At 32.8% G+C, this 16,306-nt stretch overlaps 3 protein-coding genes across 3 annotated transcripts in view; all 3 read left to right on the forward strand.

The window, feature by feature from the left end:
- The window catches only part of LOC18108419 (disease resistance-like protein DSC1), a 110,648-nt gene extending 94,507 nt beyond the window's left edge, over window positions 1-16,141 (forward strand). The window contains exons 8-9 of the mRNA XM_052449749.1: window positions 14,692-15,342; window positions 15,435-16,141. Coding sequence (XP_052305709.1) covers window positions 14,692-15,342; window positions 15,435-15,971 — 1,188 coding nt within the window. The 3' untranslated portion in view covers window positions 15,972-16,141. The remainder of the gene's footprint in view (window positions 1-14,691; window positions 15,343-15,434) is intronic.
- The window catches only part of LOC7459255 (disease resistance-like protein DSC1), an 80,743-nt gene that overhangs the window by 34,416 nt on the left and 30,021 nt on the right, over window positions 1-16,306 (forward strand). The window contains exons 2-5 of the mRNA XM_052449753.1: window positions 10,414-11,192; window positions 11,552-12,638; window positions 12,749-12,898; window positions 12,937-13,047. Coding sequence (XP_052305713.1) covers window positions 10,714-11,192; window positions 11,552-12,638; window positions 12,749-12,898; window positions 12,937-13,047 — 1,827 coding nt within the window. The 5' untranslated portion in view covers window positions 10,414-10,713. The remainder of the gene's footprint in view (window positions 1-10,413; window positions 11,193-11,551; window positions 12,639-12,748; window positions 12,899-12,936; window positions 13,048-16,306) is intronic.
- Window positions 10,008-16,306, forward strand: part of LOC18108430 (disease resistance-like protein DSC1) — a 56,760-nt gene continuing 50,461 nt past the window's right edge. Inside the window, exon 1 of the mRNA XM_052449397.1 lies at window positions 10,008-10,303. The gene's annotated coding sequence lies outside the window, so the exon portion shown is untranslated. The remainder of the gene's footprint in view (window positions 10,304-16,306) is intronic.

Here is a 16,306-nt window from a genome sequence, read left to right on the forward strand (position 1 = left end):
AGCTGAAGCTTTTTCATTGCTCTCCAGGCCTTGCTCAGAGAAAATGGAAGTCTATTCTGTTTGCCATATTGACAAGAAGAACATATTGTGATTTCTTCATCCAGTTTTGGCATTCCCTGCACCATCTTCTTTTTCTGCATCTGCATCAACGTTGCTTGATTAAAATGCCCCAGCCTTTTGTGCCACAATTCTGACTGATTTGTTATGCTTAGAAAAGTAGCTGACTCCTCTTCCATCCAATCAAGTGAAAAACTTTTTCCTTTCATCTTTATAGTGAATATTTCTAATGCAGCAGGATCAGAGATTGAATAATGTTTGTCTTTGAACACAACTGAGTATCCTTTTTCAAGAAGCTGACCAACACTCAACAGATTCTGATCAATTTCAGGAACAAAAAGAACATCTAAAATGAATTTTATACCTGAATTTCCTTCAATAGCAACTGTTCCTTTTCCTTTGACAGGAATATATTCACCATTTCCAATTCTGACTTTAGAAACACTGGATTTGTCAAGTTGCTTGAATAGATTTTCATCATTTGTCATGTGATTTGTGCAACCACTATCTATCAGCCAACAATCACTTGCATGTTTGCTAGCAAAACAAGTAGCCACAAACAGCTGTTCCTCTTGTTGTTGATCTGCAACTTGAGCTTCATCTTCTTGCAGGTTAATTTTGCTTTTGCAAATCTTTTCCATATGTCTCAGTTGATTACACTTTCTGCATTTAATATCAGGTCTCCACCAACAATATTTCTGTAAGTGATTTGTTTTCTTACAGTGTTGGCAGGGAGGAAAGTTTCCAGATCTTTTGCTGCTATCGACTCCATTATATTTGTTGATCTTCTTTTTGCCTTTGTCTCCTTTCTGAACATGCATTTTGGCTTGAAAAGCTCCTTCCATGGACTCCTCTTGCCGTATTCTTCTTCTTTGTTTTTTGTGCCTGTAAAGCATTGAGCAATTCTGTCAAAGATATTTTTGACAGATCTTTAGATTCTTCTAAGGAAGAAATTTTTGATTCAAACCTTTCAGGTAAAGTTACCAGAATTTTTTCAACAACTCTTTTATCAAGAAGATCTTCTCCCAATAGTCTTACTTTGTTGACTATGGAAAGTAATCTATCAGAAAAATCTCTGATTGTTTCTGTTTCTTTCATCTTCTGCATCTCAAACTCTCTTCTCAAATTCAATACCTGCATCTGAATTATTCTCTCATTACCATGGAATTCTTCTTGAAGATAATTCCATATTTGCTTGGCTGTATCAAGTGCAATAATTCTAGGGAATATTGCTTCTGAAACTGCAGAGTAGAGACATGTTTTTGCTTTGAACTTTCTTGCTCTTTCCTCACAATGGTTTCTAATTTGAGCAATAGTAGGATCAACAGGTAGTGGTTGGGATTCATGTTCTTGTTCTACTGCATCCCAGAAATCACAGGCCTGCAAGTATGTTTTCATTCTTACAGCCCACATTTGATAGTTTTCTCCAGTAAATACTGGTGGTGATGCAAGAGAATACATATTTGATGCCATTGAAAAAAATAGGAGGGTTTTGTGTTTGTATTTTTGGTGTAAAAGGTTTCTCACAAGTTACTCTCTTCTCTCAAGTTGGTCCCGCAAGATCAAATATAGCTCTGATACCAACTTGAAGTTGATAAAACAGTATAGAGATACAGAAGAAACAAAGAAATAAACCAGCAATAAGAATTGTTGTTATTGTGACTGCAAGCATAATTCTTTATTAATGAAATCACTCTTTTATAGAAGAGTTTTGATAACAAACTACAGAAAAATAATGATGAAATCTTAACTAACAAAGAGTTGTTCTATAACAGCTTTATTTGTAACAAACATGCTATTATAATGGAGAGCTAATCTTGACTAAATCTTCCCAGCCTTCTCAGCATCGAAGACCTCTTCTTTAGCAGCAAATGAGGCAACTGTCAACACATGAGATGGGATGAAATTGGCAATGTTTTTCCCTCGAGAAAAAAGAGAAGGCATAATTAATATGAATGACACTTGGGTGAATTGCTGTCGAGTCCAAGAAAATTTTAATATGAAAAGTGGGTTATTCTTTTATTTATTTTTATCAGTGATGGTGTTCATTTCATGTTCCAATCTAAGATTAATGTATTCTTATTTTCCCTTTTGCAAAATTTGACAAAATTCAAACGGATGAAATGGAGAGCAAACCTGCTTATCTTTAGACTCAAGTACATAAGAGTGCAAGTGCATGTCTTTTAGAGAAAACTTTATATATTATTGTTGTTGTTGTTATAGTTAAAATTTAGTCTTCGTAGCAAAACTAATGATTTTTTACTAGAATTGACAAAGGTTAATTAAGTAGTTTGCTAACGAAATATACCTTCTTTTCTCATATTTTTTTTGCATCCTATGTACTTAAAATTTTTATTTTTATTTTTATTTTTAAAAATTTTAAAATAAATTAATAAAAGATATGAAATTAATAAAATAAGATTATGTTATTTATAGATTTAAAATTATGGAGATTAAATAATTATATCTTAATATGACAACAAGCTTTTATTTTCTTGCAAGCATTTTTTTTATTTTTTTATTTTAATACTGTACTTTTCAATGTTAGCATAGAATGGCAGTACTGTCATTTCGTAGAACAATTGAAGTGTTTTGAAGTATTGTAACTAAGAGAAGTAAAATACCTGTTTTTTTTTTTTAGATATTGTTTTAAAAGGTAAATAGCTTAATATATCATTATACTAATATGTCTCTACGTTTTCAAATATGTTTATTATGTATTTCTTTTTTAATATATCATTTTCACAAGTTTTACCAATCAATTTGACAAAATTTCATTTCATATTGAAAACGCTCTTACACTATACAAGAGCTAGCATGCTATTTTAATATGACAACAAGATTTTATTTCTTTGAAAAAAATGAATTTTTTATTTCTAAAATCTTTTATTCTTCAGTAATTTTGAAATTTTAATTTTTTAAAACATAAAAGCATTTTTGACAAAGGAATACACAAATCCGTTGTGATACGCAGAATTTACCTTCTGCTTACAAGTTATTGCATGCTCCACAGCATAACCTTTTTCCAGCCCATTTAATACAAGTTCCACACATGAGTGCTCTGCCCCAGACCCTTCTTAGAAAGTCAACACCATGCTTCCCTTGAGCTGTCCACCCCACATGCCTCTCTTGGCCAGTCCGCCCTATATGTTCTTATAACCTGGTCTGTCCCTCACGAACCACATGGTCAATTGTCAGCACTCTTGCTGCTATTGTTGTTGTGTTTCTGTCTTGGCCTAGACAGTCCATCGTACCAGGTCCCAGCACCTTGTCCTAGACATGCCATCATCTAGTCCATTGTCTGTGGCTTGGACAATCCGCCATCTCCCCTCAATGCTAGAGAAGGTCCTCACACGTTGCCTACCAAATCTAGCCACTGTCCGTTGTGAGCTGTCAAGGCAATATGATCTTGTTGGCGCGCTCGCGCCTAGACTTCCCACAAACCCATGAATATTCTGCCAACACCCCCTGTTGCAAAATCAGTATGCCTTGTGCTATCCGTCGCCCGGCCCAAAATTGCAATTGTCATACGGGCTGCCACTGCCCTCTATGTCTCTCCAGTAATTTTTTTTGTGTCAGCGCAAGCTTGTCATATTTGAGACGGTGACAAACCACCCCTGTTAAAAGTGTAAAGGTTTTATAAGCCAGTAATGATAAACCACAGCAACTGCTTATGGCATTAGAGTTTCATTATATAGAAAAGCTTTACATTATATAAAAAAGTTTCATTATATAGAAAAGCTTTACAACAGTAGAGAATAAGAAAATAGCTGTTAAAAGCCATACAAGGAATTATATCTATACATTCTATAATTAGAATTAATCAACTCCTAAACATTACACAATCAACTGTAATGCCATGATTTTCTCCTTAATGCTTGGACCGATTCTCTCCTTGATTCTATCTTGATTCTCTGCAGTTAATGAGCCTGTGTTATCGCTAATAAAAAAACCCCGACACTCTCATCAGACCAGACCTGAAATACCCTTGCACTATGTCTGTCCACTGTCACAGATTCATATCCTTACTACGCAGCCTCTCAGTTTTTCCCACAATACCTCTAGAATATAATCTAGAATCCGATACCTGGGAGGAAACCTTGACTGTCCCATTGTCACCTAGTTTCCAAACCGAGCGGTGACTGACTTGCTGCCGAGTATTTTTGTAAGGATATAGTGGGGCGAATTGCTGCCGATTCCGAGAAAATTTTAATATGTTGGTTATTCTTTTATTTATTTATTTATTTATTTTTATCAGTGACGGTGTTCATTTCATGTACCAATATAAAATTTTCATCTGTATGTAACGAAAAGCCATCGATATCTACATTAATGTATTCTTTTTTTCCTTTTGAAAATTTGACAAAATTCAAACTTTGATGGATAGCTAAAATTTAATTAGTCTCTGTAGTTTAGCAAAACAATTAATTCCTTACTAGATTTGAGAAAGGTTAATCAAGTGATTTGCTAACGAAACATACCTTCTTTTCTCATACTTTTTGCATCCTATGTGCTTAAATTTTAATTTTTTTTAATAAAAACATAATAAATTAGAAAAAAAGATATGAAATTAATAAAAAGAAGATCAAGTTATTGACAGATTTATAATTATAGAGATGAAATAATTATCTTTACAATAATTAATTAGTTTAGTTAAGTTAAAAAACTAAGTTATAATTAACTCTCTTGTTATTAGTAGTAGCTGCTACGTAACACTATACTGAGTTATAATAATTTTTTGAACTCTATTTCTTCATTTTAGATAATGAAAGCAACCTTCGGAGCTTACCTATGGATTCAAAAGTAAAGAAAAAGAAATAAAGAAAAAAGAGATTTTCTTAATTGCTTACCTCTGAAAGCAAACGAAAGCTATCATAATCTTTATCTCTGATGCTTAAACTAGGCTTTTGAAGTTTCAATGCCTCGTTGAGACAATCCCAGGATTGGTAAAGAGATTTTCGTCTTTTCTCTTAATTTTGAGTTTGAATCTTGAAGTTATCATCACCAAGATTCACTCTTCTAGATACACGGTGCAGAGTGAATGATTAATATGTTGTATTCATGTACATATAAACTATTTCGTGGATATTTATTTTTATATTTTAAAAATATTTTAAAAAAATTATAATTTTTTTTAGATTTTCAGATATTTTGATATACTAATATTAAAAATATTTTTTAAAAAATATTATTTTCTAATACATTTTCAAATAAAAAATAATTATTATCATAATATTAAGCAAGCTCTATAAATATATTTTTTATTATTCAATCATAAATAAATATAAAGTTACCATCATTGTTATATCTGAAGTTAAACTTTTAAAGTAATCAGAGTTTAGAAATGTTTTATGCAATAAACACCGGTGATAACCATGATATTTATTACTATCTCCCTGTTTAATTGCCATTAATGTCACAATTGAATTCCAACGCTTTCATTTGATAATGTCAAACAACGTTGTTTTATAAGGATGTCGGGTGTTTTATAAATTGATGGGCTACATAATATTAATAGAAACAAAGAAAAAATAACGTAATTATTAGTAGGGACTGGTGAGAGAATTAAAAAATAATTTCATGTTTATTTTGAGAGAAAAATGAAGAAAGAGACAAAAAAAAATAGTTTTTTTTTTAGAGTAATATTTTTCCCATAAAAAACAACAATTCCAGAGTACCTAGCACATGAGTTTTTTTTTTTTTTTTATCCTAGGATATTTGAAAAAAAATTGGATGTCCTGCATATCGATATTATAAATATATATTATAATACTTGATTTAAAAAAAACAAAATTCAAGATGCCCTACATATCAATAAATATCAAGTAAAATGGGAGATATTGAAGTTTTTGTGCCTATACTCATGTGATGAACAAGTTTTTTTCTGGGACAATGAGTCTTTACCACAGTAACTCCATTGTTGAACTGAACTGGGTAACAAAAGGCAAGCCCTGCAACATGCAGAGATGAGACAAGAGAGTCGTTCATTTATTAAAAAAAAACAGCCGATGGCCCGCGTCGTCTCGGCGGCAGCGGTTTTTTTAGTTGATGCTTCACAATTCTATCGAGTTTTATTATGAATCCTTACACAACTTTAGGTTTTTTTTTTCTTTTTCTTTTGTAGCACTGGTAAATGGTATTATACTTTTTAAGCACCAAATTTAAAAAAAAAAATTAAAGCGGCAAAAGTTAAGATTTACAAATTTTAGGGTTCAAATTTATAATTATCCAAGAAAGAGACAGGAAAAAAAAAATATTGCGTAGGCCAGGGGCCCCCTGCCAGCCATCCCTGGTTGTTTTGTTAGACAACTAATTTGAAATCCACTTGTTTATTCCAAGAGAAAGTGATACATTATAAAGATATTTAAACGAATAAGTGATACTTATTCGTTCAAGGTAGTGGTAAAGCTGAAATGTAAATAAAAATATTTAGAGCTGTTGGGAACTGTAATAAATTTTATTTTAAATGCTTTTTTAAAATGTGTTTTAAAAAAAATAATAAGTTAATGTTTCATTTGAGTGTTTTTTATATAATTTTGATATGTTATTGTAAAAAATAAAAGAAATTATTTTAATATATTTTCAAGTAAAAAATACTTTTAAAAAACATTATATATTACAATATTAAAAATAAATTTAGCAATAATAATATAAAATGAGATTAGCAAGATGCTTATTGTGCGAGTAATTATTCACACTATACATGTGTTGACTTTATTTTTCATTTAATTGTAAGTAGAAACAAACATGAAAACTTCACCACCAAACCAATTGATAGATAGATAGATAGCAGGACAATTAGAGTGTTTAGAAGTAATTTTCTAAAAAATAATTATTAAATTTTAATTTTTTTTTAGTATTTTTAAATTGTTTTGATATATTAATATAAAAAATAAATTTTTTAAAAAAAATTGGAAGTTATGAGGGTATTTTTGTTCAAAAGCATCATTTAGTTGAAAATTCTTTGAGATGCGCAGTTTTCATTAACTTTTTGCAGCGGGGAGAAAATCATTCCCAACATGTTTTTCAAGACATGGATTGAGATATGAGAAAAACACTTTTCCTTCTTTTTTTTTTCATAGTATTATTTGAACATAATTTTATTTTCATGTTTTTCTAGAAAAGTGAAATATTGCTTAAAGAGACCATAAGGTCTTTTGTTTAGATGAATTGAATTTCTGTGGCCTTTCAGTTTGGGCCTATGTTTATTTCCTAAACAAGGCTTTCCCTCTACTTGGCTTAGGGAATGCTTTTCCTACTATGATATGAGAGATCTAAATTTTTTAAAAATAAAAAAAAAATAAAGGTATTATAAAAATTTTTAGTATTATTATTAAACATAAAAATAAAATTATATTTTTTAAAAAAATATTAAGATAATTTTTTTAATTTATCTCTTGTTTATCTTAATCAACACAATGTATTTAACTGATATTTTTTTGTTGGAAACAAAAATATTTTGTAATTTTTTAGTGTTTTTTTGGTAATTTTGATATACTAATATAAAAAATAAAAAAATCATTTTAATATATTTTAAGTAAAAAATAATTTTAAAAAATAGCATATATTATAATATTAAAAATACACTTAGCAATAATAATATAAAAATGAGATTAGCAAGACGCTTATTGTGCGTGTTATACAATACTTGACAGAGGAGTGGAGGAGAACAATTACCTTGGTGTTTGAATGCAGACGTCACTGAGGTAATGTAATTAAGAGTGTGTTTCAGATAGGGATATGGTTAGGTTTTTTTTAAGGTATAATTTTCTTAAAGTATAAATTATATCTCATTAAAAATAAAAAATACATGTTTTTTTATATAAATTGCACCAAGAAAATCAACCACACCTCTATTACAAACGCGCACACAAAAGGATTAACTTCAATATTTTTTATAAATATCAAATTAATGTTTGTAGCTAAGATGTTAAGGTGGTGAGTTTTGAAAAAAAACAAAAAACAAAAACAAAAAGGCAATGTTTTTGCAACGATGGGCCAAACTAAAAGGATAAAGCTTCGTCTTTTAAATAATTGAACGTCATGACCGACCCATTTACCCGAATTAATTAATTAATAATTTTATTAAAACAAAGTGGGTTTAAACTATAGTAAAAAGGTTGGTATCTATCATTATTTTTCTCAGTTGTCCATTTTAACAATATTTAAAGTATTGGTAAAGGGTTGAGAAGACGATACCATTTTTATATATTCATGGTCATCCAAGTAACATGTTATAAGTGGTTTTGGCCTTTTATGACCTGAAAAAGTACATTGAACTTCATATCTTCCATAGATATCACAAGTTTTATCTTTTTTCATGGTGTTTTTCCTTCCTTAATTAAAGTCTTGAATCATCATATGACTTAAAAAGAGTTCATTTATAGGAATTCAAAGCTCTTTTATAGTTTTAAGAGGTAGTATGTCAATATCTTAACAATCATCCACCAAAATACAATTCATCATCTTTTCTAATGACGTAACATTTAATAAAAAAAAATAGCGATTATAGAGGTAGTATATCAATATTTATGAAAGATTCTGATTGTAAAAATGCTAACTGAACTTGTTGATTGGCTGAAATAGATGGAGTGGGTGATGAGTTGCTCGCTGAAGACCGGTGCATAGTGAAAGATACTTTTGAGACAGGTTTCCAATCCTCATCCTATAAAGTGCTGCTCTTTGCTCGAGGCTTCTAGCTAAACCCCATTGGAAACAAATGATGACTTTATTACCTCTGAAATTCCAGAATAAGTTACTATAACTTCTCTTTTCTCTTTTATCAGCCTATGATAAATGCTCAAAGTCATAAAAATAAAAAAATGGGCAATTTCTTTAGGATGTTCAAGCAAAATACATAAATGGACATAATTCAAACTAAATATTTTTTTAATCTTTAAATTTGGTTATTTAAGTTATAATTATTTAAAATCAATAAAATTAAAATCGGCTTTTCCAAACTTAGAATTAACCAAGAGATTAAACAGTTAAGGGACTAACATAAGAACAGGACATGAACTTCCCCCTAACCATACAAATCAATCTCTATTCTTGACAAAAAAAACTAAATATTTTTTTAATCTTTAAATTTAGTTATTTAAATTATAATTTTTTAAAATCAATAAAATTAAATTTTGCATTTCCAAATCGAGCATTAATCAAGAGATTAAACGAAACATCAAGAATTTCATGCGTATGCATGAAAAACAAATAACCAATATCAATCATAAAGCAAAGCAATGTTAAGGGCTTAATTACTTCTTTTTTTGGGAAAATAAGAATTAAATTAAATTATAAAACTAGATGATAATTGTTATTTAGTGGAATTACCAGCTGAAATGAACATTATTTGATCACCAATTATAAAATATATATTTTTGTAAAGTTGGTATATATTTTTAATAGTTTTTTACTTTAGTATTACTTCGTTAATCTAAATATAAAAATAATGGTAGGCAACTGATTAGTAACTTTAAAAAATAAAAACAAAAACAAAAACAGTACAATTGGAAGTAATCATGCTAGGCATTTTTTTACTTATTAGACCTTAAAATTGTCTTATCATGTAATTTAATTAAATTACATGATAATTTTGATAGAGAAAAAAATTTGTTTTTGCAAAGAAGAAAAAAATATTTTTTAGTACAAGAATGATATATTTTTTTAATGAATGCAAGCTAAAAGCAAATGACTACTCAATACATATTTCCAACATATATGTATTGGAACACCCAAAATTTTCTATATTTCCTATCAATCTAATGAGAATTAGTTATGATATGTATATCTTTGTTTGCAAAACCCAAAACAAAGGTTGAAATGGGTTAAGATTTTGGAGGGCTTTTAGGCTTGGAAAACCCTAACAAATTACTTTAGGAAGCCCATCCATTGGGCACTAAAAAAGAAAAAAAGAAAAAAAATCATAGGCCATGACAGGGTACCGTTGCCATTGACAAGTCCATTGGCCGACGTATTTGGTATTGACCCCAAAGTCTACTCACATGCACCTGTTTCTTGATCAATAATTGGTATTGACCCCAAAGTCTTCTCACTTTCACATATTTCTTGATCAAACTATCTTTCATTTAGATAACGGTGAGATTAGATTGTCTGTAAGAATTTACTTGAAGGAGTAGGAGAAGGCAATAGACAAGAAAAATCGTCTCTCATCATCAACAATATTCAGCTTCTTCTTCGTATTGTTTGCTGATGGAAAACACGAGTCAACTGGTCTTATGATCTGTTGGTAAGTCTTTCTGGATCATGCGTCTTCTTTATTTAAGATTATTTATAAAAGTTTGATAAGTTTGTTTCATGAGCATATTAATTCTTCCATCTGTAATTCTTTTTGCTCAGCTAGTGACTGTTCTTGCAATGTAAGTAATAGCAAGCTAGCATTGGTAGCAAGTGACGAGTGATCAAATTAAGATAGATCATATCAAATTAAGCTAGTATATATCCATCGTTAAGAGTTTGAGGAATTTTCTGATAAATATATGTTGTGTGGGTTCTTGTACTCTTAGACTTCAATTTCTCTTAATGAATGTTCAGCTGTTGAAGTGGGTGCTCTTTGTATGTCTTTAGGAGAAAAAGGAGAGCAGTTATTGATTTCGATTCTTAGAGATTGAGGAAGACACGATCTTGTAACTGTCTGATATGGCATCTTCATCTGCTGTTGCTCGTAAAAGGAAGTATGATGTGTTCCTTAGTTTTAGAGGCAAGGATACGCGCAATAATTTTACCAGCCATCTCTATGATGCTACACGTCGTAAGAAAATCAAGACCTTCATTGATGACGGGCTTGAAAGAGGAGAAGAAATTACCCCTGCCCTTCTGAAAACGATTGAAGAATCAAGAATTTCTGTAGTAATTTTCTCCAAGAACTACGCATCTTCTCCGTGGTGTGTGGATGAACTGGTGAAAATACTTGAATGCAAAGAGACTTATGGGCAGATTGTTTTACCGGTCTTCTATCATGTAGACCCCTCTGATGTTGATGAACAGACTGGGAGTTTTGGAAATGCGTTTGCTGAGCTTGAAATTTTTTTTAAGGGGAAGATGGACAAGGTGCCAAGGTGGAGGGATGACTTGAGAAAAGCAGCCAGTATATCTGGATGGGATTCACAGGTTACTAGGTAACTATAGATTCTCATCTTCAACTTTTTTTTCTGGAATTATAGCAATTAAAATTTCTTGTGCATATTATAGTTTTTTTTTTTTTCCAGTAAATCATTTGTGCTTCTTAGTTCATAGTACTTGTTGCTTGAAAAGGCACAAGTCTGCTCTGTTTTTTAGTGGAAAACTTACCTCCATCAACAGCCAATGGACTTGCACCTTAATGGTACAATATCGAAGGGGGAGATCTTGAGTTCAAAACCTCACCTTTGACAACATTTGCTTATAATAATAAAAAAATTTCACCAGTTTCTTATAGATTTTTTATTCGACGTAAAGATACAATTTGAGTTAAAGATGCTTCTTTCATTTTTTGCAGCCCGGAGTCCACATTAGTAAGAGAAGTTGTGCAAACTATCTGGAAAAGGTTAAATGATGCATCCCCAAGCAAATTAAGAGGTCTGGTTGGAGTAGATTCACGCATTGAGCAAATCAACAAATTACTATCTACTGTGCCATCTGATGTCCGCACAATAGGAATTTGGGGCATGGGTGGTATAGGCAAGAAAACTATCGCTGGAGCTTTCTACGATAGCTTCTCAAGTCAATATGAAGGCCACCACTTTCTTCAGAACATAAGGCAGGAATCAGAGAAGGGTCGATTAAATGATCTAAGAGATGAACTTCTTTCTAAACTACTGGAGGAACAAAATCTTCGCGTTGGCACACCACATATACCTACTTTCATCAGGGATAGACTCTTCCAAAAGAAAGTTCTCCTTGTTTTGGATGATGTGAATGATGTACGACAATTCCAGCATTTAATTGAAGTGCCTCTGATTGGTGCAGGAAGTGTTGTTGTTGTAACATCAAGAGACAAGCAAGTACTTAAGAATGTAGCTGATGAAATATACGAGGTTGAGGAATTAAACTCCCACGAAGCTCTTCAACTCTTTAGCTTGAATGCTTTTAAGGGAAACCACCCCCCAAAAGCTTATATGGAGTTGTCAATCACGGCAATAAATTATGCCAAAGGGAACCCATTAGCTCTTCGAGTTTTGGGTTCCTTCTTATTCCGCAGAGAAAGACATTTTTGGGAATCTCAATTAAATAACATCGAAAGCTTTCCCGAGCTGAACATTTGTGACTTGCTGAGAATAGGCTTTGATGCACTACGTGATAATAACACGAAGAGTATATTTCTGGACATTGCATGTTTCTTTAGAGGGCATCAAGTTGATTTTGTAAAGCGGATACTAGATGGCTGCGGTTTCAAAACAGATATTGGATTTAGTGTTCTCATTGACAGGTGTCTCATTAAAATTTCAGATGACAAGGTTCAAATGCATGATCTTTTGCAAGAAATGGCCCATGAAGTTGTTCGAAAAGAATCTCTTAACGAGCTAGGAGGACAAAGCAGATCGTGGAGTCCTAAAGATGTATATCAAGTGTTGACCAATAATCAGGTGAGATTCATATACACGAAAGTTTTCCTTTTCATATGCAATGCAATATGGTTGTACTAGTAAGTTTAAAATCTTACTTAAAACTTTGTTTCTCCTTCACTGGTTTTCAGGGAACTGGAAAAGTTGAAGGGATATTCTTGGATGTTTCAAAAATAAGAGAAATTGAGTTGAGTTCTACTGCCTTGGAAAGGATGTATAAACTTAGACTGCTAAAAATTTATAATTCTGAAGCTGGAGTTAAATGCAGAGTGCACCTTCCTCATGGCCTCGATCTCTTTCTGAAGAGTTGAGGTATCTCCATTGGGATGGATACCCTTTGACATCTTTGCCTAGCAATTTTCGTCCACAGAACCTTGTTGAAATTAACCTATCATGTAGCAAGGTTAACCAACTGTGGAGAGGAGACCAGGTATTCTAAAATAACTCCATGCATGCATAGTTCTTTCTTTGAAATTTATTGTGGTATGCACGTGTAATTTCTTTCTGTTGATTTCATTTTGCTTCAGAATCTCGTCAATTTAAAAGATGTCAACCTCAGCAATTGCGAGCACATAACTTTCATGCCAGACCTTTCAAAGGCCAGAAACCTTGAGAGATTGAATCTTCAATTCTGTACAAGTTTGGTTAAGTTTCCTTCATCTGTTCAGCATCTGGACAAGCTTGTTGATTTAGATTTGAGAGGCTGTAAAAGACTAATCAATCTTCCCAGTAGATTTAATTCAAGTTTTCTGGAGACTCTGAACCTTTCTGGTTGTTCAAATATCAAGAAGTGCCCAGAGACTGCAAGGAAACTGACATATTTAAATTTAAATGAGACTGCTGTTGAAGAGCTTCCCCAATCAATTGGGGAACAAAGTGGACTTGTTGCGTTGAATTTGAAAAACTGCAAACACCTGGTTAATCTTCCAGAAAACATTTATTTGTTGAAATCTCTTCTCGTAGCTGACTTCTCTGGCTGCTCATCTATCAGCAGGCTTCCTGATTTTTCGAGGAATATAAGATACTTGTACTTGAATGGAACTGCAATAGAAGAACTGCCATCTTCAATTGGTGGTCTAAGGGAACTCATTTATTTAGATCTAGTTGGCTGCAACTTGCTAAAGAATCTGCCGAGTGCGGTTTCTAAGTTGGGATGCCTTAAAAAACTTGATCTTTCCGGTTGCTCAAGTATCACGGAGTTTCCAAAGGTTTCTAATACTATAAAGGAGCTGTATTTAAATGGGACAGCAATACGAGAGATTCCCTCTTCAATAGAATGTTTGTTTGATCTTGCTGAATTGCACCTGCGAAACTGCAAACAATTTGAGATTCTTCCAAGCGGCATCTGCAAGTTGAGAAAACTGGAGAGGCTTAATCTCTCAGGTTGCGTCCAATTTCGGAATTTTCCAGAAGTTTTGGAGCCGATGGTATGTTTGAGATATCCCTATTTAGAGCAGACAAGCATAACAGAGTTGCCTTCACCGATTGGAAATCTGATGGGACTTGCCTGCTTGGAAGTGGGAAACTGCAAATATCTAAAAGACATCGAATGTCTTGGTGACTTGCAAATGCCCGAGAGATGCGTGGATTTAGATTGTTTGCGTAAGCTAAATCTAGATGGTTGCTGTCTATCGGAAGTGCCGGACAGTCTTGGTCTTTTACCGTCACTGGAAGTGTTAGATCTAAGTGGAAACAATTTTCAGACTATACCTATAAGCATCAATAAACTCTTTGAGTTGCAATATCTAGGATTAAGGAATTGCATGAGACTTCAATCATTACCGGAGCTTCCACCACGGCTATCAAAGTTGGATGCAGACAATTGCGAGAGGTTGCATTATCTAGTATCAAGCTCATCAACTGTAGTTGAGGGGAACATTTTTGATTTCATTTTCACTAATTGCTCGAGATCGCGTTGGTTCAATCAAATCTTGGCGTACTCATTATTGAAATTTCGACTTTACACCAAAAGGTTATACCATCAGGTTTGTTTCTCAAACCTCTGATATACATCTTTTTTTCTCTATTTGCCACCTTTCATTTAAAAAAGATGCTATTTGAGTTGTGTTTACAGCTGCCCGATGTTCCAGAAGGGGCATGTAGTTTCTGCCTCCCTGCAGATGCGATTCCGGAGTGGTTTAGCCATCAAAGTTGGGGATCTACAGTAACATTCCAGCTATCTTCACATTGGGCTAATAGCCAGTTCTTGGGTTTCTCTCTTTGCGCTGTCATTGCATTTTATCGTGTCAGCTATGGTTTGCAAGTTAAATGCACATATCACTTCCGCAATGAGCACGGTGATAGCCATGATCTCTATTGTTATCTCCATGGTTGGTATGATGAGAAGCAAATCGACTCAACACATATATTGGTGGGGTTTGATCCCTGTGTGGTTGCCAAAGAAGATTATATGTTTAATGAATACAGTGAGGTCTCTGTTGAGTTCCAACTGGAAGATATAAACGGCAATCTCTTAGCATTAGATAAAGTATATGAGTGTGGGGTTCGTCTACTGTATGAAGATGGGATACATCCCTTTGATTTGATCATGCCAGGCTCCTCTCGTTTTCATCATCTGGATCGAGATGGATTGGAAGCAAGGTTCCAAGCCAAGAGAGCAAGGTTCCAAGCCAACAGAGGGGAGGATTCTTCTATCATGCGTAGGACGTATGAATTATTGGATTTTAAACTTCATTTCAAAAGGTTCAGATTACCCCGGCGTGTGGTCTGTTTCTCAAGCCTCTGACATGCTTTTTTCTTTCCTTCTATATTTGCAATGTCTTATTTAAAAAGATGCTATTTGAATTGTGTTAACAGGGGGGGTCCTATGTTCAAGCATCAGCATCTAGTTTCTACCTTCTTGGAGATGTGAGTCCGGAGTGGTTTAGCCATCAAAGTTGGGGATCAATAGTAACATTCCAGCTATCTTCATATCGTGATAGCAGCGAGTTCTTGGGTTTCTGTCTTTGCGCTGTCATTGCATCTTATTCTTTCAACTTTGAGTTGAAAGTTAAATGCACATATCACTTCCGCAATGAGCACGGTGATAGCCATGATCTCTATTGCTATCTCCATGAGAAGTTTGGTGAGAGGCGCATCTACTCAGATCTTATATTTGTGGGATTTGATCCCTGTTTGGTTGCCAAAGAAAAGGATATGTTTAGTGAATATAGTGAGGTCTCAATTGAATTCCAACCGGTAGAAACGATTGGTAATTTCAATAGCTTACTATTAGATCGTTATCAAGTGGTTGAGTGTGGGGTTCGTCTATTGCATGCCGAGAGAGCAATGTTGCCAGACAGTGACGATTGGGGTAATGGTTTTGACGATGTTACTCATAAGTTATTATTTTGACAAGGATATAGAGGTCCAAGAAAATTTGAATGTGACGATTGGGTTATTCTTTTATTTATTTTTATCAGTGATGTATTCTTCTTTCCCTTTTGCAAAATTTGACAAAATCCAAACTTGATGGATGAAATGGAGAGCAGAGACAACTTTAATATATTATTATTCTGTTAAAATTTAGTCTTCCTAGTTTAGCAAAGCTAATTATTTTTTATTTAAGTTATTTGGTAATTAAGTTATCTGGTAATGAAACACATCTTCTTTTTTTATATTTGTTTTTGGATCCTATGTACTTAAATTTTTATTTTTATTTTTAATTTTTAAAAAATTAAAAAAGATAT

The sequence above is a fragment of the Populus trichocarpa genome, chromosome 19, assembly GCF_000002775.5.
Source record: "Populus trichocarpa isolate Nisqually-1 chromosome 19, P.trichocarpa_v4.1, whole genome shotgun sequence".
In the NCBI taxonomy this organism is placed as follows: Eukaryota; Viridiplantae; Streptophyta; class Magnoliopsida; order Malpighiales; family Salicaceae; genus Populus; species Populus trichocarpa.